At 35.1% G+C, this 27167-nt stretch overlaps 1 protein-coding gene across 1 annotated transcript in view; it reads left to right on the forward strand.

Moving 5' to 3' along the window:
* Positions 1 to 27167, forward strand: part of CLYBL (citramalyl-CoA lyase) — a 298084-nt gene that overhangs the window by 253948 nt on the left and 16969 nt on the right. The window contains exons 3-7 of the mRNA XM_045821587.1: positions 6949 to 7137; positions 11217 to 11318; positions 13016 to 13109; positions 14480 to 14647; positions 19289 to 19413. Coding sequence (XP_045677543.1) covers positions 6949 to 7137; positions 11217 to 11318; positions 13016 to 13109; positions 14480 to 14647; positions 19289 to 19413 — 678 coding nt within the window. The remainder of the gene's footprint in view (positions 1 to 6948; positions 7138 to 11216; positions 11319 to 13015; positions 13110 to 14479; positions 14648 to 19288; positions 19414 to 27167) is intronic.

The raw sequence follows: 27167 nt of genomic DNA on the forward strand, positions 1-27167 counted from the left end.
TATACAGGGAATTTCCATGTAACTACCTCCTATATTCTCCCATTATTGTTTTATTCTTCCTGCTTTAATCTCTCTCTATCCATCTGTCCTTCTACCCATCCATCAATTCATTTACTTTTTAAAAAATTGCACTTGGCATTCAATGTCATTTTGTGTTTGTTTCACTTGTATTCATTTAAAGTAAGTTGCAAAGAGCAGCAGTACCCTTCCCCTTAAATACACTGTGTGCATGTCATTGACTAGAGTTCAACATTTGTTCACCATTCTTTGTCCTTTTGAGGTAAAACTTATATACAATGAAATGCACAAATCTGAAGTGTACATTCTGTGAATTTTGACAAAAGTCTAGGACTGCCTGACAAATTTAAGCCACTGTTTTAATGTCTTTTTTGTAAGATTTTGTTTCTTTATTTTTAGAGAGAGGGAAAGGGAGGAAGAAAAAGAGGGAGAGAAAACGTTGATTTATGAGAGAAACATCGATCAGTTGCCTCTTGCACATACCCCAACTGCACTCCAACTGGGGACTGGGCCTGCAGCTCAGGCATGTGCCCTGACCAGGAATCAAACTAGTGACCTTTCACCATGCAGGATGATGCTCAACCCACTGAGCCACACTGGTCAGAGCGATTGTTTTAATGTTTTTTGTTTTATTTTTTAAAGATTTTATTTATTTATTTTTAAAGAGGGAAAGGAGGGAGAAAGAGAAAGAGAAACATCAATGTGCCATTGCTGGGGGTCATGGTCTGCAACCCAGGCATGTACCCTGACTGGGAATCACAAACCTGCGACACTTTGGTTCACAGCCTGTGCTCAATCCACTGAGCTACGCCAGCCAGGGCCTAATGTTTTTTAAAGATATTTTAATTGTACAGAGACCTTCAAAAGGAATTATTTTAATACATATTATAAACTTAGTATATCAATAGATTTATATTTTGTAGAGATTTTTCTCTTTCCATTAACTCTCTCAGGGACAGAAATGCCAATTACATATTATGAGTCATCCATCCATATACATCCTTAGGCTTAGTTTTTTTTAAGTGAATGCTGATTGAAACATTTTACTATAAACCTATGTATTAATGTATCCTTCATAATTAACACATCCGAAACTTAGCTCTAACAAGAACTATGTTTTCAGAGTAAACATGTAATATTCTCTGAAATATAATAATTTGTGAGATGAATCAATAAGTGAATTTTTTACCTATTTTAATTGTGGTAAAATACATAACAAAGGATACTACCTTAACCATTTTTAAGTACATTGTTCAGTGGTTATTAAATGCATCCACATGGCTATGTAACCATCATCACTATCAGTTTCCATAGCCCTTTTCATCTTGTTTGAAACTCTGTGCCCATTAAACAGTAACCCCCATTCCACCCCTCCCTCAGCCCCTGCAACCACCATTCTACTTTGTCTTTATGATTTTGACTAAGTAACTCACATAAGTGGAACCCTCTAGTATTTGTTTTTCTGTGACTGGCTTATTTCACTTAGCATAATGCCCTCAATATTTATCCATGTTGTAGCATGTGTCAGAATTTCCTTCCTTCTTAATGTTGAATAATATTGCCATTTTACGTATAAAACACATTTTGTTCATCCATCCTTCTATCAATGGCTACTTGAGTTGCTTCCACATTTTAACCATTGTGAACAATGCTGCTACAGACATGTGTGTACAAATAATCTCTCTGAGACCCTGTCTTCAATTGTTTTGAGTATATACCCAAGAAGTGAAATTGCTGGATGATATGGTAATTCTATTTTTAATTTTTTGAGGAACCATCCCCCTATTTTCTGTAGTGGTTGTAGAATTTTACATTCTCACCATAGTGCCCAAGTTCCAATTTCTCCACATCCTCACAAACACTTGTTATTTTCTGCTTTGTTTTTTTTTAATAGTAGCCATCCTAATGGATGTAGTGGCATCTCATTGTAGTTTTGATTTGCATCTTCCTAGTGATTAATAATACTGAGCATCTTTTCATGTGGATATTGGCTATTTGTATATCTATCTTCTTTGAAGGAATTCTATTCAAGTCCTTTTCCCATTTTAAAATTATTTTTGTTATTGACTTTTAGGAGTTATATATACGTATTGGATGTTAATTACTTATCAGATATATGATTTGCAAATATTTTCTCCCATCTGTGGGCTTTTTAAATTTAAAAAAAAATTTCAATTTTCATGAAGTCCAATTAGTTTATTTTTTTCTTATGTTACCTGTGCCTTTGGTGTTACTAATGAATGAAATTTTAAACCAGTTAACTCATGGTATATTCAATAGTGTGGTAGATTTTGTTTTAAAAAACAGGCAAACCAAGATTTGTTTTTCGTGTGAAAAATTCATGAGATATAAAAAACTTAACACTATCATCTTGCCTAAGGAAACACTACCAGGTTGTAATAAGTAATGAGAATTTATTTGCCTTTTTTTCCAATGCAGTCACTATAAGTCTCTGTGATTATAATAAATTTTATATATTTATAACAAAAATACAAAACTATAATTTGCTGATGATGACATGTTTTATGTCACAAACACCTCTCTTTTTTAATATGAACATATAAAAAGACACATGAAAAAGACCTCAGAATTTATTTTAAACCAAACATTCTCAAATTTTTCAAAAAGTAATTTCATATTGATGCTGATTTCGAGCTCTTCTTCCCAAAATTTATTTCACACCATGCCTATGACATCATTTTAGGAATTAGGTAAAATGGAAATGAGATGAGAGACAAATTCAGAAAAGACAGAATTTAGACATACAGTGTAGATTTCAGATACGAGGTGCTTTCAGATATGAGGTGTAGCAATTTGCCTTTTGCAGGATGAAAATATTAATTACACATTTTTAAAAATCACAAATGTTATGCATCTCCCTGGAGTCTAGAAAGTCTTTCGTATTTCTTAATTACCAAATCTCAGTTCTGCTGCACAGCTTTCTTTCTCATTGCTCCTGTTGCATCCAGGGTCATCTTTGCAATTTCCTCTGAAAAGCAACTATACATTAACATACAAGGTTTCAATGCGTATGTGGGGGCTGGGGAGGGGGAGGAAGAAGGAAAAGGTGTTAATTCAGATGTTATGAAACTGTGATAATGCTGTTATTTAAGATACTTATTTAGGTCTGTTTATACTTTGTAATTTTATAAATAAGCCCAAGGGGCTCCTCCTGGTTGTCACAATCCTCCTTGAATCCCATATCCTGTCTGTCTCTTCCTATAAGACAGTAGAATTGATGCTGCTTTAATCCCTGGAAGTTTGGAACTAATGAACTGACTGCTGAGTTGCCGCCACGGAGCTTGGTCCCAAACTATACTGTACTTCACACTCGATTTATTCTCCAGATGGCGAGACTGTGCCACCCTGCCGCGAGGGACCACCTCTTCCACTGGAGTGTAAAAGTGGACGGATGTTGTTTTCTTTGCAGATTTGATCATTCTGAGCTAGGAACTTGTGAGGATGATTAGTTATTAGCTTTAATGGGTGCCAATTGAACCAACTGCATGCATATTTTCTTCTTTAATTTTGGAGTCTGCAGGTCTTGGTGATGGTTGATTTATCCGCTCTCTTACGTCACTGGAGCGTGTCTCTTTCCCAGGTGATAGATAAGAACCCAGTCTCTGTTCCTGGCCCAGACAGAGTCACATAATACCATGGCTTATGTATAAGGAAGGACAAGTTTATTAGCCACTGGTCCAATGCACTGAGCAGCCCATGGCACACAATGTCCTTTGAATGTCAGAACTTTGGTACCACCACCCTTTAGTACAGAGCCTATGAAGATTCTGATCAGTGCTGACCTTCTCGGTGATGTCTGCAGAGCCCACCTCTGGAATCGAGCATGCTACAGAGCACACTGTGGTGATGTAGGTCTGCAAAGACCTAATGTAATTGTTGGTAAAGGCCTTCATTCCATTATTCTGATTTTTCCAGGTTGTCAGATCTTAGGGGGACAAGTTCATCCTACATGAGAAATAATTTACCAAAGCCATCTTGTAGTGTTAGCACGTTTGGAATGCTATTCCTTCTAAACTTCGTTTTGAACAACCTGTTTTGCTACCAGAATATGACCCCCGCCCCCGCCCAAAAGAAAAGGCCTGTTTTGAGTGGCCTCTTTTTGCTTTCATTTTCATTTCCTTCTTTCTCCAGGGAGTGCTCAGCAACCAGTAATCTCAGTAGATTACTCAGCTAGCCCTTCTGAGAAGATGGTTTCTTACCGGTCTGTGTTTTACTAATCCCTCTAACAAAATGGAATTTAAAGGATGGTCAGGGCCAAAAAGAACCAGAGAAAAAGATAGAAATGTGAAAGGGAGTGAGGCGATGGAGATGAGATAGAGATGGTTGTAAGAAGGTATGTGTTAGGAAGAGGGGAGGAGGACAGAGAGGGAGAGGCAGAGAACAGAATGAACACAATTTCTTTTCGCAACTGGGTGGACTGCGGCTCTCTCTAGCTGAACACCCAGAACTAAACTTAATTGCTCTTAGAAACTGCCTTCCTCTCATCCAACAGATGGCATGGGTGTGTTTGCTAGCACAGTAACATACTTCACCATTAAACTACCAAAAACAAAAAAAATCAACATGCTTGTTGGTTGGTTTCAGTGAAGCTGGACATTTTGGGATACATGGCAGAGGGATGCACACTTAATTTATGTAAATTTCAACAAGCAACAGCCTGTTAATAAGTGTGTTGTGTGACAATATATGTCCAAGCCATCTTTTTTTTTTGAAAGGTACAGAATGATGAAATGGAAAGAACTTGTTTTTAATTCTGAGCCAGAAAGGGAAAAAAAAAGTCTAATAAAATGCTGATTGTTTGCTACTCATTATTATAACAGGAAAAGTACTAATCAGATTATGCCTGAAGTTGGAATTAGGTACTTCATTTGCAGCCAATTGCACAAATGCAGAATTTTACTAAGTAAACCAGAATGTGCTGAAACCATGGCAATCTGACTTTAGATAAAAATCATAAACTGGTGTAGAACATGAGCTTTGAACAGTCTCCTTCAAATCCAAGTGAAACAACAAAAAACTACAGCTTAGAGGTCACATTTTGTTTGACACCAACATTAACGATTTTAAGAAGTTGAGCACACATGCAGATTAGAGAATGAAGATGAAGATTCAAATAACTCTAGTTTTCAAATGCATTTCAGGCTAAATGATCTAATTACTTCCCTTCCATTTTCCATTCACTCTGTCCCAACAGACCGTTTGCAAGCCAGACCCGTTATTGAAAGATATCCTGCAAGTTGAAATGTTTGTGGGCTGCAGCAATCTTAGTTTGTAGTTGTGCAGGCTACACGGAGCACAACACATTTTAGGTTCCCTGAAAGCCATGGATCTAATACACACACTGTCAAAGAGTTGGAAACATTTCTCTCACCAACTCTAGATGGCCTTGGAACCATGATATTGATTGAGTGAACTTCCACTTTTCACCTTCAGGATTTTCATATGTATCAGATGTAACAAGAGGGTATGGTAGAGCTGTGGATGAGTTTCATAGCTGTGGAATGGCCAACAGCATGGTATGGAACCAAGCCAATGCTGGCTGCATCACCCCTCACTTTAGCTAGTGTCAGCGCTCTCTTGCTTTTTCCTAAGTTTGGTATAATTACTGGCAGTCAGAGCTCTGTAAATCTTGACTCTACAGAGCTGTCTTAAACTGGTCTTATGTACTCTGTTTCCATCTGACCTAACAACTCTAAGCTACTGTTTTCTCACACTGTTTAACTCAGACCACATTTGGAAGCTTTCCCTGCTTCCACCAGGTTGTAGACTTACAAGCCATCCTGGCTTGTCTTGTTGATTAGACTTAGACTCAGTATCAGCTCAAATAATTATTTTTTTGTCTCCATTTTGGTTTGCTATTTTCCTAGGTAAGCACTGCTGTTCAAATGGTTGCATATTGTTAAGACTTTTTTTTAAGACCACATTCATGAGCAGTGAGAAGCTTTAAAGTTTTATTAGTATCATAAAAACCCTTCCCAATGAAACTGCTTGTGATACATATTCATTCTAACAAAGAAAATGTATTGAGGGCTGTTGGCAAGTTGGGGGAATTTGTTTTTGAAACTGAAATTGGCAGGAAGTAATGACCCAAAGTGCTTTTTTTCTCAACTCCAAACACCACCCGCTCAATGAAAATGCACTCCTTTCCCTCCCTCCCTCACTGTCATCAACCCAGCTCAAAGACAATGAATAACATATTTGGTTTCATACAGTTTTTCTGAGGACAGTTCAAATACTGAAGCAAACTTTCAACTTTTCAGCTTTCCTTAACTGTCGCAAAGACTGTCAAATCAAAGGGGAAAAATGTCTACCACTTCACAAAAGGGTTTCTTAGTGATACTATTTCCTTCCGTCTGAATAAGTTGGAGCTTATTTGTAATGTGGAGTGTCATTTTCATGTGACTGCCTTCTCCTAATTGAATGTCAAGATTCAACTAAGTTGCAAAAAATTTTTAAGTGAATGAAAATGCATGAAGCATGTGGAAAAAGAAAAACAATATTTTTCTCTAATATGAGTGCCAACAGATGAGACTGCCATTACCCATGTTATCTAGCTTCTCATATTGATTAAGTGAGAAATTGCAGGTAGACTTAGAACCATGCCTAGTTCTTAGTAAATTCTCAATAAATGTTACCTGTCAATTAATTTACCTTTCCAATTGAAAAGTAATGCTAATGAGCAAGGTGACACCACTATTTAGGAGTATGCCAGTAGGCATTGTAGGAGCCATCACACCTATGTTATAATCACCTTGAATGAAGTCTGGAAATCAATCACTTTACCAATCAGATTGGATGACTTATTTCAAATACCACTTATTTGGTAGATAGGAAATTTGTAGATATAGTAATGGTGCTCAGGCTCTGAAACTACCTAAGTTTCACAGGAGATACATTTTATCAACACAGAATGAAGCTCGATTAAGAATAGTAAAAACTCTTGAAGACTTTGATCTGGGCCCAACTGAAAAGTGTGTGAGAATCAACTCAGTGTCCAGTGGTCTGGCTGAAGAAGACCTGGAGACCCTCTTGCAATCCCAGGTCCTTCCTTCCAGCCTAATGCTACCAAAGGTGGAAGGTCCTGAAGAAATCCAGTGGGTGAGTAGCTAATCCTTAGCTTTATTTTTTATCTATTGGTTTTACAGAGAGAGATAAAAGCAGAGAGAGAAAGAGAGAAGGAGAGGAACATCAGTTTGTTGTTCTACTTACTTACACATTCATTGGTTGATTCTTTCTTGTATGTGCCCTGACCAGGGATCAAACCCTCACCATAGGCATTTTGGGATGACACTCAAACCAACTGAGCTACCCAGCCAGGTACACTAATACTTTGCTTTAATTAAAGATTCAGGACTGGCTAGGAAATAGCAGCAGAAAGGAAGCATTTGAGTGTTTCCGGTTTTGAAAATATATACACAGAGCAGAATGGGAATTCAGAAAAAGAAATGATTTCAAGAGACCATATTCTTCACTCAGACAGAACCTGGCTTTGCCCAAAGTGTTCTATGGGACAACTCTACTCTTGAAATGATGCTTCTGCTCCCTAATCAGATTTGTGGTTTGGATAACACAGAATCCTCAGTAGGCCTTACAGAGCAGACCTTGAAAACTAGCTTGCCTGAGAATTGGATCCTTCTTATACCCTGCCAGACTCTACCCCTCTACCTGGGAGAACAGTGATGTAAATGGCCCTTACCAGATTCATTGGAAGAGATCATAGACGCAAATGAAAAATTGAACCTAGAGGAGGAAAGGTAAAGGTTACTCCTTAGGGCAAACAGGAATAAACAGGAAGCTTTTAATCAATGGTTTTAATTAGCACAGATATTATTTCCTGAACAGTTCTCTAGTTCTTCCTTTTTAAATTGCTGACAGGTGTGTTTGTGTTTCATGACAGACTTTTCATCCAATAAAAACCTGGCATGTCAAATTACTTAAGAAAACTTTGAAATGGGCCTAATTATACTATGATTGTTTTCATTGTTAAAGTGGGGGTCAGCAAGATTTTATTTAGGGGTTACTCTGATTCTGCAGATCTCTGATGAATAAAATAACATTCCACTGTGCCACTCCATGGGAGAGGGCCTATGACACATAAGTGCTGGAAGCATGGTAAGGTCATGTGGACAGTGGTGATTTTGATGCCACATCTGGGATTACTCTAAGGCTATGGTTGCAACTGTAGCAATACACTAAGTTGTTGTAATTCCTGAGCAAACTGCTCACCTTTTTAATGTCAGGTAGATAAGTTGGACCTGTGCTTTCCAATGTGTGGCTGCCTGCCACATGTCGCTACTGAGCACTTAAAATGTGGTAAGGCCAAATTGAGATATCCTGGAAGTGTAAAATACACACAGGATTTTAAAAATTTCATAGTCTCCCCACCCTACACCCATAAAAATGTAAATTATCTCTGTAATTTTTATATTGACTGTACATTTGAATGATAATACTTAGGATATATTGTTAATTTTAACATTATTAAAATTAAAATCACCTGTTTTATTTTACTCTTCTAATGTAGCCACTAGAAAATTTAGAATTACACACATAACTGCCATTATTTTTCAGTTGGACAGCTCCGTGTTGGTGCCTTCTTGAAGTCCAGTGTTCAAGGACCCGTATTCACTTTCTACACTGGAGTTCTCCTCTCCTAGGTCACCCCTCAGAGGCTGGGAGATACTGCTCATACCAAGTTAATATCTTCAAGGGTTCCTAGCCTGTTCAAATGTTTCTTAAGTTGATTGAAATTGAATCTGAAGTTACTGTTCCTTTTTGGTTTCATGGTTAACACCTATTTATCACTATTTTACCCTCATTTGAGAGGGAGGATCTACCCCAGCCTTGAACTCTGGCTTCTGTTCAAAGTTTTAAAATCCCTGGATTTGAGAAACATACTGAAATCTAAATAGGATTTCTAGTTAACAGAAGTCTTTGGGCTGTTTATTTTTTCCTCTCCGTTTGTATTTATGTGAAGCAAAAACCCAGAGCCTGATGCACAACTGAAAGATGGGCTTCCTTGTTTTCTTTTGTGTGAGAATCTCTTGCTGGCCTTTTGTCGATAGTGTGGGTTCTTGTTTGACTGGCACGGCTTATTGGACTATAACAAGCGTGACTCTGCCTCTTTTGTCGCAGGACAATTCTCCCACAAATCCCGAGCAGTGTGCATTCTTCCAACACACTATTGGGTGTGCACTGGAATTGAAAGAATTGCTGAGCCCTGCTACTTCATCTCCTCCCCAATCTCTTTGTGATTTTTTTCCCCTTCTTTTCCTCTCCCCAACCCCTCAGTCCCCTCCACCTCGCTGAAATGAACACTTTACCAGGCCGGAAACATTTAATCGTCTCCTTTTGAAAAAATTAATTGAAACTTCTCCACTAGTTACCTTTTGTGTGCGTACTTAATGCAGTTTTTTAAGAGAGAAGGGGAGGAGGTGAAGGAGGATGGGCTAAAATATTTCATTTTTAAATGTCTCCATTGGCTTAAAAACAAAAGGCTTTTAAGATTTTTCTCACTGAGAACAGGGAATTTATTGCAAAGTGTTTACTACTTTTAAAGTTGATGATTTTTGTAGTTATACCTTATATCACAAAGCATGGGGGCAAATAATGTTGCAAGTTTTTTTAATGAGAAAAAAATTTCTCTACTGTATATGTAACACCTCTTTCCAGCTTAAATATGACATAAGTTATATTTTATTTTCAATTACATGGAATACTGTACATTTCATGCCTTTAAATTGTAGCCTTCTCTTCTTTCTTGCAATTTTGGTTGAGTTATTCCTTTCCTTGCAAAGTTACTAAGAAGGTGATGATGATGGTGACAGATGAAGGGAGGGGGCAGTGGGAGCAACTGGGGATAATTCTTCATTACTGAAAGCTGTGATTTATTTTAGCTTAATTGTAAAGTTACTGCAAATTGCTCAAAAGCTTTTTAAAGATCCCAGTGATTAGATTTCGGGGGGTGCCGCACAGGCAAGGAGGGGGCAGCTAAAAGGGGAAATAACACCTCTAATCCTGCTTCGGGTAAATAGGCTGCCAGCTTTTAAAATGAGTTTCCTTTCTATTAGTCAGAATATTATGCTAAGCCTTAAGCATTAGTTTTTTTTATGTTGCCATAGCAGCCCTATTCCTGCAGGGTGGTGACCTGCGATGATTACAGTACAAAGCTTATAGGGTCTTGAAACCCCCTTTGAAGATGAAAAGTCTTTGATGGTTTATATTTATGCAAATCTCTTAGATATGATTTACCCAACTGAGACTGAATGGAGAGATGATTAAAATCCCTTTTCCTTTGATATCCATTAATGGCTGAATATTCCTTAAATTTAAAATGGATATATATGTTTTCATCTTAATTTACAAAAATATTTTTGTCATACCTGGGTTTTTTTTGTTTTTGTTTTTTTTATCTCCCCACATCTTATTAGATCTAGATAGACTTAGTAGATTTACAATTTAGAGTGCAGTGGGGTTTTTTTCCTTTTGAAAGGGGGGCAGGGAGATCTGTGCAAGAGCTTTTGTATGTTTCCAGATGATAGATTTTGGAATTTGGGCTACCCCACTGGCAGCACTGAGCTAGCTGTGAACTGGTCTCATGGAAAAAAATTGGCGAGCTTTGGTCTTCAAAGAATTAAACTTCCTTTTTAAGGTCTTTTTAGGTAAGCTAAAAAATTATGAAGAAAAACCTTCCGAACAAAGGGTAACGATGCTATAATGAATAATATGGATTCCATGTAGAAGGCTGTTGAGCAGTTACACTGATGTCAGTGCTGGGTATGAAACAAAAACAGAATGGCAGGTACGGGCACGACTGCATTGTTTTAGGGGCCTATCACCTGCATTTAATGAAGTGAGGGTGAGAGGTCTTAAGTAAATATATTTTCCAGGGAAACATTTAAACTCAAGAATGTCTCCTTCCAGTTCTAGCTCCTAGGCCTCAAATTGCTCCTTTGGAAAAAATATTATAATGCTTGGGGTTTTACTATTTCGTTTGGCGGGAACTTTATTACCTTTTTTCTTTGGTGTTTCCTTTTTTAAAAAAATTCTTTTGTGTGGACTAAAGAGGCTGGGATATTACTTCCTCAGGTCAAAGATTTAAATACTATTTCTATGTCTACATTTCAGTGATCGCACATTTTCCCCCCACTAATCACCTATGACACTTTTGATTTTAGTTTTCAGACAAATTTTCCTTCTACTTAAAAGGCCGAAAACTTGAACAACCTGTGAATTTAATCCCTTTTGTGGAAACTGCAATGGGTTTGCTCAATTTTAAGGTAAGAAAACCCCAATTATGTATTTTATTAACTACAAAGAACTCTTCTTTTTAATTTTAACATCTACTTTAAATATCTTTCTGAAAAGACCCATAAGCAAAATAAACCTTGAGTACAATTTATTATCTATAATTATCCAAAACAAGGTTGTAAGCATCTTAGAAAAGAAATTGGCTAAGTAGCAAGGAAAAACTTCCCAGTCCTAAATATTTAAATTGAAGATTTCTAGCAATAATTTTAATTAAATAATCACTATGTAAATATATGCTTTGAATTATTACATTTATAGATTACATGTGCATGAAAATTTATTTTGTCACCCTTATGAATTAACTTTCAATTATTCTTTTGTAACAATTGCCTTTTATTAGGAAATTTTCTGGTCTCTCTTTGACAACATTATCCATAATATCTAGTTGATAAGATTACTATTTGTTAGTATATACCAATAATTTGTAGTATATTATTTCAATTTACCACATTAGAACATAAAATATTTCCTAATATACCTTCAGAAAAATTATCTGAGCCAAGTGTTTTCCAGCATTGTATGGTTGCATCGAACCATTTGCCTTAATAAAAAAACAGCTAGCTTGTAAAAAAAAAATCCCTTTGTCAGTGGGTTTTTAAATTGTTTTCTAATGTACACCTCACATACCACCACCTGACTTGTGAACATCAATGTAGCACCCTGTCTCAGAGCAGGAGAAAACAAATCTCTAAAAACAAAACAAAAAGATAGTTGAACTTTATGTGAGTAAACGTTCTGAGGGGCAGAGGGCAAATGTTTGGGGAGCTGCTTCAAGCCTTGTGATCAAGTGTGTTTACACCACTAACCATAAATTCTTCCAGCCCACCCTATAATTCTGGGAATATAATCAAAGCATATCCCTTAGATGCAGCTAGACTCATATAAAGATTTAATTTTTAGCATTGTTTCATCATTCCATAATGTACTGACAACACCTGAAAGCACTTACAACGCCTGAAATTAATCAGCAGTGCCCTCACTCATTTCTCATGTCTTCTTTACCCACATATATTGGCATGTTGTTGCTCCACCTTTGTAGATTCCCAGTTATGTCCACAATGCATGTTACTTATCTTTATTTCACATAGAAATGTCAAATTTTCTTATTAATATATCTGGGATAACTTGTTGCATTTTTATTTTCCCATCTAGCATTGTAGATTTTTGTATTGTATGCCTTTCATCCTAAAACCATTTACTAAGAAATCTTGATCCTAATGCAAATAATCTAGTTAGTTAATTTAAAAATTCTTTCCTCTCTCCTGTGGCTTTGTGTTTATGGTTTGAGTATCTTAAAGCAAAAACAAATCTTGGAAAAATACAAATAACTTATAGTACAATCAATATGAGTTAATTCAAAGTTTTTCTATAAATTGTATTAACTACAATTTGAACATTATAACTATATTAATGTACTTTAATAACTATATTAATAAAATCCATTTAGGCAAAGCTAATATATATAACATACTTATCTTGAACAATATTAAGTACCTTTCAAAAGGAGTAAATTTGGGCTGCATTTTTAGGACTGCTTTCAGCCAGTCCTAAATAAACTGTTTATTAAGAGCTGGATCTCCCTGTTACTGAATTTTATACCATGCTGCTTCATTTGTGTGTTTCGGTGAGTTCTGTGAGTTTTGCTGTTCTGCTTTTTTTTTTACAGGCAGTGTGTGAAGAAGCAGTAAAGACTGGGCCTCAAGTGGGTCTTTTTCTAGATGCTGTCGTTTTTGGAGGAGAAGATTTTCGAGCCAGCATAGGTGTCAAAGACTCATTATCTATTTTTCTATCTATCTATCTATCTATCTATCTATCTACCTACCAACCTATCTACCTATCTCCCTCTCTCTCTCACTCTTCTGTGTACATGTGCATATATTTTTCTTTGCCCCTTCACAAATCGATATTTACATGAAAATATCTATTTGCCAACCATGATGATGGTTTTTCAGCTGAATGGGCAATAGTTGTTGATAATTTAAGATACCTCATAGTTCTCTTGCTTTCAAAACACAGCACTATTATTTCTATTTGATTATAAGATAACTAATAAAAAGCCTGTTGCAGCCTCAGACATGTTCAGGAATATACGGCATCTACTTTGTTCATAATAAGTATTATGCAAAACCTCTCTACTGCTTAAATATTTTGTTTCCATGTCAGTTTAAAGATCATCAAAACTCCTAACACAAACTTAAAGCAATTTCACATGTGCTTTAATGAATACTTTTCTATATGAAATGTAGTATGTAAATATTATTTAAAATAGATTTTCAGTTCCTCCTAGAATATATTTCAGAACTCTTATTATTAAATATTTATTGAGATAGTATGCTTGTTTTCACTGATCTTCCCTATCTCTTGGGCACAATGCCTCTGGTCCAAGTGCATGTATAACCAGAGACTGTGAGTGCATCTAGAAAAGAGGCCAAGGACACAAGTGTTTCCAGTGTATCCTTGTGACCTGAAGAGCGCAGTCCCAGTGACTGAAGACAGAAGCTTTCCCTGAGCAAATATAAACAGACACTCCCTCCCACTCCTGGGGTGAAAAAAGGAAATTATTTTAATACCAGTCCTTCCAAAAAAGTGAGTTGGCAATAGTTTAGTAGACACTTTCTGCCTTCTGTTTCCCTACGTTCTCCATCCAAAACCTGAAGCTGCAGTATTTGGCTCAGAACCTCAGTTATAACAGAGCATTGCAATGACAACACATGAAATTCTGGACTCAGTGAGAGAAGTTAACCATTTCCTTGCACAGCTGTTTGGCCACCTTTTGTGGTGCTACCTTTTAGACTGACACTTTCCAAGTAATGGAAAGAAGGAAAAAAACAAACTAGGAGTCATTGGTGACCTGTCAGATCATTCGAGATCCTAGTCCCTGAGATGCGGACGGGCCTTTTCTTGATGCACACACAAGAAATTATACTGAAAGATGCCTTGCAAGTGTGACACATGAGATTTAACTCTGCCTCCACAATCTGTCTCTCTTTGTTTATATTTGAATCATCACTTTGCTAGGGAGCAATTGTCAGGAGAACATAGATGTCTTTACAAACTGTTTTTATAACTTATGTATGAGTTCAGTTTCCAAAGTTAATGTCTCCTTTTTCTGTCAATATCCCATTTTCAGGTGCAACAAGTAGTAAAGAAACCCAAGATATTCTCTATGCCCGACAAAAGATTATTGTTGTAGCAAAGGCCTTTGGGCTACAGGCCATAGACCTGGTGTACATTGACTTTCGAGATGAAGAGGGGCTTCTCAGGCAGTCCAGAGAAGGAGCTACAATGGGATTTACTGGTACGATTCTTGATGATATCTTAGAAAGCAGTGTCTAGATTTGCAAACATTCCAGAATGATAAAAATTTAACCAGAAATTAGTTTTCCTAATATAGCCTGGTATTTCACATACTTATTCCACTATTTGAAACATGACAAAGCTATCCAGGGCATGAATCTGCCCAACAAATTGTCAGGTTTTTCTTTGGCTCTGCCAGTCGACAAACAAATTCACTTATTTTATTTTCTCTTTATATTAGGGATCTTTTTTTTCTGTCCTCTTAAGTATTTTGTTATAGTTTTTGCTGACACAAGGCAAGAGATGAGGCTATTACAGAAGTGTTTTGGGGTGGCTCTCGCCAGGTAGCTCAGTTAGTTGGAGCATCATCACGATGCACCAGGGTTGTGGATTTGAACCCTGGTCAGGGCACATGCAGGAGTCAACCAATGAATTCATGAGTAAGTGGAAGAACAGATGAATCAATCTCTCACTCTCTCTCTGCCAAAACCAAAACAGAAAAAAAAGTATTTTGGGGTGAACTTCCTTAACAGTTTGGGTTGATGGGTCAAAGAAAAATTTCCTCCAGTAGTCAAAATATTAATTTATTTCTGAAAAAAACTCTGGCTATTAAAAAAAATTTTTTCACTCATAAGTAGGTTTTTATTCTTCTGCCACTTCAAAGCCCCTTTTTTCCTCTCCCACCTCCCAGTAAGTGCCTATGCACCTGGCAACACCTACAGGCATTGGTGGGCACTCAGATCAGTGGCCCCTTGCAATCCAGTCCTGGAGTGCAGGTAGCTAGATATCTGTTGATTGGTGTACCTGATCACTCAGGTCCCCAGGAGCCCAGGGAGCAACCAAAAATTGTGTTTTTGCAACAGAAATCTATATTTTGAGAAACCACAATAGGATTCTATGCCCAGACACTTGTTTGCAATTGCATACACACAAGTGCAACACTATAAAAAAAACACCATAAAATCTTGTATTCTTTTTGTTCTTCTGCTGCAAGTTCTAAAAATATCATGGTAGAAATATACCCAAATAATAGGGAGAAGAGATAAGCATCCATGCTATCCTTCTGGTAAATAGTTTTGAAATGTGTCCAGTTAGGGATTACTAAAGAAACATTTCATAAGGTGACTTGAAATGTAAAAGGTATCTTGATGGTGATTTAACCCAAAATAAAATTGAAAGGCTTAAGAAACAATTTAAGTGTTTTATTAGAATTAAATAAAGCTCTGACATTTAATTGTGTTTTTAACATAAAGAGTTAAAATGTGACCCACCAAATTGGTTTAATAAATAAATTAATGCAATCTCTTATAGTGAAATATTTTAATCATCTGAACTATTAATAATTCCTCCCTACATTTAATAGTGACTGAGAGTCACCAGGCTTTTTCTAACAACTGTTTAGGATGTGGCCCAAATGGAAAAGTTGGAGAAAAACTCCATGAAATCTATCTAATAGACCCTGTTGTTGTTGATCTAAAATGTGTGACATTGGCTGCCAAGCAGCCAGATGTTGCTATGAAATGGGCACTAATGCAATAAAAAATAGAAACACTGAACGGATGCAGGCCTCTGCCACCATCATTTAGTATAATCTGGGTGTCCTTAGTTTCCTCTGGGGTAAACGTTTGCTCCAAAACTTTTAAAGGAGTTTGAGAGTTTCTCCAAGATACAGGACTGAGTTGAATTGGTCCCTAATTCAATCACAGAAGACAAGTTATTTCAAATCAGATTTAAATTTCTAAATTGTGCCCAACTCAGCATGAGGAGCTTATGGGCTTGGCACTATTGTTTCTCAACAACAGGGAGTATTAAATCACACAAAAAATGGAAGAGAGGAAAGAGAGGCACAGAGGGTACAGTGCCCATTATATATTTCACTGAACGAGTCAGTAATGTATAGAGAACTACACCTTAAAGCCATCTTGCAGTTTTTAGCAAGAAGGTCTTTTTTTGTCCCAATTATATTACTCCATGCCAATAAAAGGTAATTAGTCTGATAAAATATGAGATTATTTGTAGTATTTTTAAACAATAAATGATTTAATGAGTATTTCAGGCCACTCATGATCTGTTTGTCCTAATTATTTGTCATTTAAATGCCATACCTCAAGCTTTGCACAAGAAGGGAGGAGAGGAAGGAAGGGAGGGAGGGAGGGAGGGAGGGAGGGGGAGGGAGGGAGGGAGAAAGGAAGGAAGGGAGGGAAGAAGGAAGGAAATACTCCTATCTGTGAAGCAGGTGGTTGAAAGGTGTAAAATCCAATGAAAGCATTGTGCTATCCATAACACTAATAAGAAACACTCAGTCTATGTTATAAAAATTTTTTGTACTTTTAAAAATTATGTATAATTTTAATGAGTTATAGCTTTTAAAAAGTTAACCATGCATGGAACAGTGGGTTATAGATTTTTTCTGTAGTCATTGTTTCACAGAGCCACAATCCATGTAGATAGATTTTAAATCAATGCACTGGCTGTATAAATAGCTATTAACTTTAGGAATTATTTTTATAAAAATAAAGCAAAAATAAATCTTGGAATAAAGCTTTAACAGCTGACTTGGTCATCACAGTTACTCCAGTACTACATGCTGAGAAGAAAGATTATAAATATGAAACTCTATAGGTTTTCTTCTTTTTTGCAGTCTTTTGTAGAAGACAAAAATGACACCATCATACAGTACCTAAAAGACTTGACAGGTATTGATTTAAAGCATGATATATCAAGTGGTACTGTAAAAAGGATTTCATGGTCATAAATTTTAATGTCTTCCAATTTTGCACCCTCTCAGTAACTTGTCAATAACAACTCTTCTGTATAAAATATTTGCTTTGCTTCCACATGGTATTAAAGTCTGATGTTCAATTGTTGGAGTATATAAAATTCAACAAAAGATAACTTCACATATGGATGTTCATAAATTTCTAAAACCTAACACATATCTTAAAATTAGCCTCACTACCAAAATATGGGTGCTGGCAAGCCATCAGTAGTTTTATTGTATTTTAAATAGTTTATGTTTTGTGCCTCAGATTATAGTGTCTGTACCAAGAAGTTCTCATGAAATCGGGCTTTGTACACATCAGTGTAAATTTTGTACATAAATTATAAAATTCAGGACTAACAGTACACAATGACTACCAGAACTGACATCCTTTATTAATAATACTGTAACAACTATTAGATTACTTAAGTATAATTTCAGCACCTGCTATTAAAAAAAGCTCTCATTTGTCATTACTGATATTTTTTCCCAGAAATTATTCCTCAAATAATTTAAAGCATCCTTATGTATATAGCATTTTAATGCTTTATTGTTACACTGACAGATTAAAGATGAAATAGCAATATGAGGATGTTTTAATTATGTCACCATAAGAAAAGATATCATTATATTTATTCACTTAAAATCTTTTTCATAAAATGCTAAAACAATTTTTATAAACATTGTGCTTTTTTCTATTTGGTGGGATAATGGCAGTAACAGGAATTGAGCTTTTTTAAAACATCAAGGATATAATTTCTACTGACTAATATTTAAAACATCTACACCAGAAGCAAAGCAAATTGATAAGTCAGCAAAAATACTTAGCAGAGCAAATTATCATTACGTGTACCTTCATTTTTAAAGAACCAAATATGTCCATACTTTTATTATGTAATAAAGTATAACCTCAACATTATTATAACATTAAAATTGTTTCATTTTACTAATGACCTGATTATACTCCATTCTTTCCTGATTGTTAAACTGTTTTTTTAAATGACTGCATGATTTCACAGAATCCTGTGACACTTCATATAGTGTTTTTATTTAAGATACTTAACGTCAAAAAAAGCTTAAAGCTTTTTCAAAACCATTACTACAGAGAGAAGATTTCATCTGGGGTATCTAAATATCTATATAAAAGGGAAATATCCAATCTTCATTCTATAAGAAAAAAGGGAAAATCTGGTTATGTTTTTACATAAACTTTCTATAATTTTTATTTAAACATGTTTAAATGGAATAATTTAGAGACCACACTGTTCAAATCTGCCTTCTATTTTACTGTACTGGATAAAATTTTTTCATTGAAATCTAAATTTCTGTTAGGGGTTAGAAATGACATACTATATCTAAAAAAAGAAAAACTGTTATTGTGAGACACTATTTAATATTAGTATAGTTGTAACAGCTGCTTCTGTAAGCTTTATGAAAACCAACAGACTACTTCAAAAGAAATTGTGGAAGGCAGGATAGTACAAAATAAGCCAAAGACAAATTATAAAATTTGAAAGAATTAACATATATTTTTTCTACTTTATTTCAAAAATAATCACTCTAATTTGCAGGCATTATCTTTTAAAGTTCCTGCCAAAGCAGTTATTTAACGAGCCGCTTGGTCATTCCACCTGTAACTCAACATGAGAGACTTTCTGCACCAAGGTGGCATTTCTGTAGGATTGGAAACACAATTATTCCCATTGTTCTGTTTGTTCTTACATGGTATTCTGAAAAATCCTGCCCAATGGCTGTTATTTTCTTTTTAAAATGTTATAAAATATTGAGTTATTCTATATACAGTCTATAAGGCACTCAGGAGCCTCACATGGTTGAGATATTATTTGTTGATTTGTGTTTCTGATATTAATCTTCCTGTAGGCAAGCAGGTGATACACCCTAATCAAATTGCGGTTGTTCAGGAGCAATTTTCTCCTTCCCCTGAAAAAATTAAGTGGGCTGAGGAACTGATCACTGCCTTTAAAGAACATCAACAACTGGGAAAGGTAAATGTTTTATTGATGCCTTGGATGAAACTGTCGTTTAAAATACCATGGGGAAGAATAAAAAAAAATTAAATGATTTTTTTTACAAAACTCATATTTTGATGGGGAAGGTTTGTACTGGGGGACAATACTTATTCATCAGTGAGAAACCCACCTAAAGTAAACTTGCCCTTCCGTATTCTTAAGTATTTTACCAACTGGCTCTCAAGTCTCTCATTTTATTCCTTTCATAAACTCTATTGGCAGCATTTGAGAAAATAGAAGTCTGTTTAGTTTTTCTCTATAGACTCTGATGCAGCATTTATGAAAAATAATTTTAGATCAAAGTGAGAGCAACTTGTAATGAAATAAACACAGTTTGATTAAATGGTTCTTGTGGAAAGAAGAAATAAATCTCAAGTTATTTTTGTATTGGAAGGGGAAAGAAAGTACACAAATCTCTGGTTTAGTCATTTAAGAGTGGAAGATTGTGTATGTGCTTGTACCAATTTCTGGGTCTGAGATTTGGATAGAATGGAAAGCAAATTAACACTGGAGTACGGTTGTTCCTAATTTAGTGCATCATTGAGCCTCGCGTTTCCTGCTCTGTGGGTTTCTGCTATGTAAATATTGCAGTGGTGATGCACAATCTGTCTCCACTTTGTGCCAGTAACACTTAAATTAGGTGTCGCCTGAAGGAAGATTTTATGCTAGTTGCAGCATTGTCAGTTAATTATCTTAAAGGTTATTTGCAATAATACCATGTGCCTCTTTTTAAGAGGATGGGGGAAAGTTGCATTTATAAATCTGTCCTAGAGGTAATATCTAAATTCAGCATTGTTCCTTACATAAGGAGTGAGATTTTGATACCTACAAGGCAGAAGTACTTAGGAGAGAAAGAATGTTGAAACATTGTTAAGGTTCTAAAGCTTAAACAGTCCTCCTTACAAAAAAAAAGACAAAACTGATTTTCAGTGGTGAACCAGTGACATCAATGTCATCACAAGTGTCATTTGCACTCTTCATTGACAGTAAAAACACCTGAAAATCCAAGGACTTGGGAAAGTAAGTAACAGTATTAAATGGGTCATTCCTACCCCCTCACTGTATATACCTACTTTCAATTCCAACCAGGCATGCATGCTTACCTTCACACACTCACAAGATCATCTTTGTACAAACTTACACTTAAAATCAAAAGATAGAATCTGTGATATTGGAAACATCACATTTGAATAGCATCCTTTCATTTCAAATCAGTAGTGGCCATTGGAAAAACATTGCAGTTCAATGAAAAATATTTTTAACTTGACATTGTATTTTATATTCACTTCTATATCTTGACCAAAAAATCCAGATTGTCAAGCATAGATATTTACCTAAAGAGAAGAGCCCTGTACTTTTTCATTCATACATGCAAATAACTCCATCCTCTACTCTCTCCCATTCTTGCCTGCACACACACTCCCTACATGTTCTACACCTCTGTGTGTACGTCATGCTAGTTGTAGACATGAATGTGATAAATACTTCCTACTGAAATAACAAACTGAGGCAGGATATGGACAATCAAAATACCAGACGGAGCAGAGTACCTGTCTGGACCAGCCTTGTGTTACACTGGGTTTCATATTGGATACCACCAAATGATGCCATTTGACATAAGTAAGCAGCTAGGGCTATGGGAGAGGTTACCCTAAATTTCAGTAGCCAGCAAGTAAAAACTAAGCAACAGACATATTCTTTTACTGGCATTTAAATTCTTGAATGAAGGAAAAACAAAACATTTTCATTGTATCTTGAAAGTGTTGTTCCCAGGGAAAATTGTCTCAGAGTGTCCCTGCCTTTTGATGATGGCAACTTAAATGTTAAATTATGAAGGGTTTTTTTTTGTTGATGTTGTTGTTTTAGTAAGAAATGCCCTCTTGTTAGAGTGTAAGCTTTCACAACAGTGTGGCAGCTTTTCTTAACATCAAACCATAGAAATTAGGGCAGAAGGGAGACTAACTATTAGGTCATTTCTTCCCTGCCCCATTTGTGTAGATTTGTTCCCTACAGCAAATTCTCCTGGTGCTTTGTCCAGCAAGGTTTAAATGATTCAAGTAATGGGGCTTCCAGTGGGGACATGTGGTTATTTTATCCAGTTCGCAGGTTTCTTTCACTTTGCCTATAAATTGGCTGGCCATAAAAATTGGGTCTGCAAGTAGGTGACTCTGGGTCTTGAGAGGTCTTGGGGTCTAAATAATGTGGATTCTGTTCATAAAGATTTAGTATAAATAGGTTGCTCAGTTGTATGAAGTATTGCTTCCAACAAACATCTAATCTGTTTTATTTCAAATGTGAATCATTTATGAAAACATACACCCTTGGTTACCTTGTCCAATGCACAGATGACTCTGTCAGTGATGAGAAACTGATGGTTTATAGCCTAGTGAGACACAAATTTCTAAAAGACCTTTTTCTCATCTGATGAAAAATTTCATTCAAGAAATGTTTTTGAGTAGAAATGACTCAAGAAGGCAAAATTATATATTTTTACTTTCCCTACTTCTTGCTCCTATCTTAAATTATATTCTTCCCTAAGACCAAAGGTTTAGCTGAAATGTACAGTTAATGCTGGTAATTGTGTTTTCTATAGCAATAATAATTATTGTTATGTAGTTTTAATAATTATTGAAAAATAAAAGTTCTACCTTGTTTTCCCTTTTCTCTCCCAATAACAGTATTCATTGGAATACTTAGATCATGAGTAGATAAATTATTGGGGTTCAGTCTTTGGTATCATATGAATTTTTTGTTTTATTTTAATTAGAAGTTCTAAAGAAAGAAAGTTTAATTCTTTTAGCCTAATAGCAGGTGACAACACTTTACATTAAATAATAATAATCTGCTTATATAATCTGTCACTGTTTGGCAGATAATGATACTTACGGTTCCTTTAAGAATTTTGCCTGGTAAAATAGTTTCCACTAATAATTAGGCTGTAGGTTGACATTAAGGACTAAAGTCATCTTCTCCTATTAAACCTGTTGAAAAATGTCTAAACATTCCACATACTCTATGTTCCTATTTTAATTCTCATAAGCTAAAATATTTCTAATTAGCTGACATCACTTGTGAGATATAAATCCACAATATTAATCAAACTTGATTCTTCTATCCATCCAGAAAATGTATTTTGAGATGGAAGCTGTATGTCATTAATTATTTGAGCTTTGAATTATTTGATAAAATATTTTAGCCAGGATAAATCACTTCCATGTAACTTATTTTAAATTTATAAATGATTTTCTTGAAAGTTAATTTTATTTTTATGTCATTTTTTCATAGTAATATTGATTCCAATAATATTTGAAAAATTTTCATAAACTGAATTTATTAGCCTATTAAAATATTATTTTAACAGTTTTTTACATTTTTATTAAATTTATTGGGGTGACATTAGTTAATAGAATCATAAGGTTTCAAGTGTACATCTATGTGTATTGTTAACAGTTTTTTTATCAACTAAGAACTGTATGTAGTATGAAAATTAGATCATTGAAAATATCTCAAGCAAATAATTAGTTAATATTAGTTGATATCAGTGGAATTATGTTAATAAATGTATATAACATATACTATATGTACATTCATGTATGTATGATACTGTGTATTTTTCATGTCTATATTATAAATTCAGTGCTAATTTTATTCTTTTTCCATATTCATACTTCTTGGGCAAAAATGACAGCTAAAGGAAACAGTTGCTTTTCAAAAATGATTGATAATCCCAAGAAATTTTAATATAAGAATTTATCATTTCTTTCCAAATGGAGGCTCTAACAGAAAAATATGAAAGAATAGCAAAATGTAGTACATGTGCCCAATTTTTAAAGATATTTTACTATACAGGTTTCAAGTGTATATTTGCACTATCTGCCTGCAAATATAGCTTTGCTTCATTTTCCATTTTCCTAGCATTCTGTTTTATTGATATCATTGCCACAGGTACTTTATTTTGTTTCTGAAGGATTTTGTTTAACTTTTTCAAAATTTTTCATTTGTTATAGCTTTGCAAACTGACTAAAAAACAAGGAAGGGGAAGTGTTCATCTTTAAAATCTAGGTTCAATTAGCAACTCTAAAAGTTAAAAGCAAAGTCACTAACTTGATATAACAACTGTAAATAACACACGTAACTGAAACATTCTAATTTCATGGGAGTCGGCAATAATGCAAATTAATGTTTGTATTCATAAGCAAATCCTCTACTGAAATATAAATTAGGAACTTATACTGTGGTAAAGAAAAAAGAAAAAGTGTTTTTTCCCTTATGTAAGTTTTTTCATCTAGAAAATTACAAAGAATACCCCACACACCCACACGCACCAATATTTAGAGCAAACTATTTTCATAGGTTATTGGTTGTGGCTCACACACCTTTCATTTGTTTCCGAATGCAGGGCTTTACAAAAGAAATACTGTTTGGTCTGGAGAGCCTTCTAAAAGGCTCCCTGAGGGAACTCGGAGGTCTCTCTAGCCAAAAATATTGTTTCTGCTTATTCAAGTGCCAGAAATCCTACTGCCACCCTTTCATACAGATCAAATAAACCATCTACAGATTTGGTTGTTGTCTTTGTCATAAGAAAGTGTTGGTTCCACTAATAGACAACAATGTATCCTCCCACATCCATGCTTCCCACCACCCATAGCCTTTCCCCCCTTTATTTGTAAGTTGGAATATTAAAATCTGATGGATTGATTTCTAGTGAAAAAGAAAGATGAAAGGACATAACTCTACTTTTGAGATTCTTATGCATTGCATTTCTCTCTTTATTTCCTTGTTTCTTTGATATTTTTAGAAATACCAGTATATGCCATAATTTTGACTTTAAAAAGTCAAATTCATAGAAAAGCTGAGAGCCTGCCAATGATGACCTTCAGGATGATTTAATTAACAACAAGTTGCAGATTTCTAAACATTGAAAACAAAGTGATACAACTCTAATGCTTATCGTATTCTATTTCACATATTTTCAGAGGCAAATGGCTTGTTCAGTATTAGAGGATAAGAGATTTTTGTATTAGGTTAAATCTGATAACTTTTAGAGTTGTTTGCTCCCTCAATTTATAATACATTCTTAAGTATATTTTAACCAAAATAACTTTTTCTTGTTTATATTTTTGAGGATTTTTTTTTTCTCAGCTCCAATTAAAAAGAGTAAACTTTTTAGTTGGATAAAGTCTCAGAAATTTTCTAGTCATATCGCTTCAGTTTGCAGCTTCATATACCAAAACCCAATAAGGATTTGGAAGTTGTCTGAGGTCACTCATGGCCAAGGTGATGATAGAATCCCAACCAAAGTTCTGGGCTTACTTTATAAATAAAGACATGAACATGGCATAAATGCAGTTTCACTTTGGTCACAGAGAATTAATCCCACATTAATGACCAAAACCTTAAAAGTATTTGGTCACAAATAAAATGTGAATTTGGATAGTTCAGATTAGCATCTTTTTCTTAGTCATGCACTTTTTGGGGGGGGGGGTGGGGCGGGGAGCCATGAGCAGAAACAGATGAGGAAAGAAACAACACAGAGTATCCATGTGCCTTCCCAGCCACTATTTGCCATGTGGTCCCTCCCTCACAATTCTATCCTGTACTTCTCCACCCATCCTACCCCAGAAAGACTTCTTAGCTCTGATCACTGCAAACCCCATTCTGTTTTACTAGTCTCTTTATTTCTTCATTCATTCTATTTAATTCCTTCAGTCTCCCAAAGTAGACTAGGAGGCAAAGAGGCAGTATCTCGTCCCACCCTCAGTTCCATCTCCTTCAAAGGACAGGTTCCCAAAGTCACATTCTCAGTTACATCTGTGGTTGCACAACCAGGCCATGGCTTTCAAAGTCTTTAATAGCAAGATCTAAATAAGGGGGCTGAAAAGATGGTTTTACTCCTTGGACATCTTTCTCTTCCCTTTATAGTATTGCTCCCTCTTACTGTGTTTGGCTCTGTGTATTTCTGTATATGTCTCCTGTTCCTCTCTCATCTTCCTCTCCAAGAATTCTTTCTTGTTTCTTCCTTTTCTTAATATTTTTCTCTCTCACTACATCATCTATATACTCCCCACCATCCCTTGCCTTCTCTCCTTTAAGTGATTTTAATTGAGGAAATCAGTTTTTATTGTATTTATTAAAGAATTTTTTAATTCTTTTTATAGTAAGGGCAGATAAATGAAATTTTAGTATTAAAATATATAATTCAAGATTTTCTATAATTCATTTCTTTTTTTTCCATTTTAGGTTAGTGTACCTCAGTGAAAAAACAAGGGGGGTATTTCTTACTATTACCCTAGAGAGTAAAGAATTCTCTCTTCTGTATCACTTACCACCTAGTAGCATCTTGGACAGAAATAGGAACACAATATAGGGTTAGTAAATACTATTTAGCAAACTGATTTCTAAATTTCTGACACTGTTAAAAATTATTTGTTGTACTTTCATTTATTGATTTTAGAGAGAGAGAGGAAAGGGAAGAGAAAGAAAGAAACATCAATTTGTTGTTCCACTTATTTATGCATTCATTGGTTGCTTCTTTTATGTGCCCTGATCAGGAATCGAACCCACAACCTTGGCATATGGGGATGACGCTCTAACCAAATGAGCTTCCCAGCCAGGGCTTATTGTACTTTTTAACTAGTATATAATGCTACCTTTTGTTTCCTTCTAGAAAAATGGAAAGGAAAAAAAGGTCACCACTTATTCCATCAGTTATTGTTATCAGTTAGTTATGTATTAGTAAATCCTTTAAAGTGGCTTCTAGTTAATATTTGTTTGGTTAGATATGTTTTCCCAAGAAAGAATAAGTCTAGACTATATAAGATAAAAGTTAATATTATTGGTCTTAGCTGCAAGCTGCTGAAAATGGCCTTCATTCTATGCTTTTCTTGTAGGGAATACCAGCATAAATTTGACATGAAATATTCTAAATTAAATAAAAATATTTACACATTTATCTCAGTGTTAAAAAAGTATTTGCGGACAAGGTTTCTCCTTAAAAAAAAAAACAATCTGGAAGGGAGGTGCTAGTTTCAGAACTCTAGATAATGACTAAAAAATTGATGAATTATACAAACTTAACAATGGGTAACTTTTATAGAATATGAATTATACCACAGTAAACCTATAAAAAACTGAGAGAATTAAGCACAATATCTAATTTGCTAGCAAATGTAGAAACTCCTTTTGATTTTGCAACATGCTTATAAATCCAATTGTTTCACCTTAGTAGGTAGCTTTCCACATGGGGAACTTGGCTTGATTTTTCCAGATTTCCTTATCAGAAGATATTTAAAACAAAAAATTGTCTATTCTGTCTGATCACTCTGCCTGAAAAAATTTAAAGATAAATCTTGCTGCCTACATTTCATGACTTCTGAGAAGAATTTTAAAAACAGAAGGCACCTTTGGTCTTCCTTATCCATTTGTGAAGTAAGGATGGCTCTGATCCACTGAGACCCTCCATCTGGGCAGTAGATGAGTCTGGACTGGTCACATATTAAGATAATTGACCCTAACATTCACCTCAGCAGTCCTCCCTACTGTTCAGCCACCTCCACCTGCCCTGCCAAATTCATTTTCCAAAGCTTCTACAGCTTCTTTTTTTCTTCTCCAACTTGCTAAAACTGTTAGTAAAGTCCCAAATTAATCTTAACAAATGTACAGCACTGTTTCTGTTTTCTATGTAGGGTTAAAGCTAAATCATTATTTTTTAAAACACAAAATGTTAATGA

This window comes from Phyllostomus hastatus, unplaced genomic scaffold (genome assembly GCF_019186645.2).
Source record: "Phyllostomus hastatus isolate PE091 unplaced genomic scaffold, TTU_PhHast_1.1 phas_scaffold_46, whole genome shotgun sequence".
Taxonomy (NCBI): Eukaryota; Metazoa; Chordata; class Mammalia; order Chiroptera; family Phyllostomidae; genus Phyllostomus; species Phyllostomus hastatus.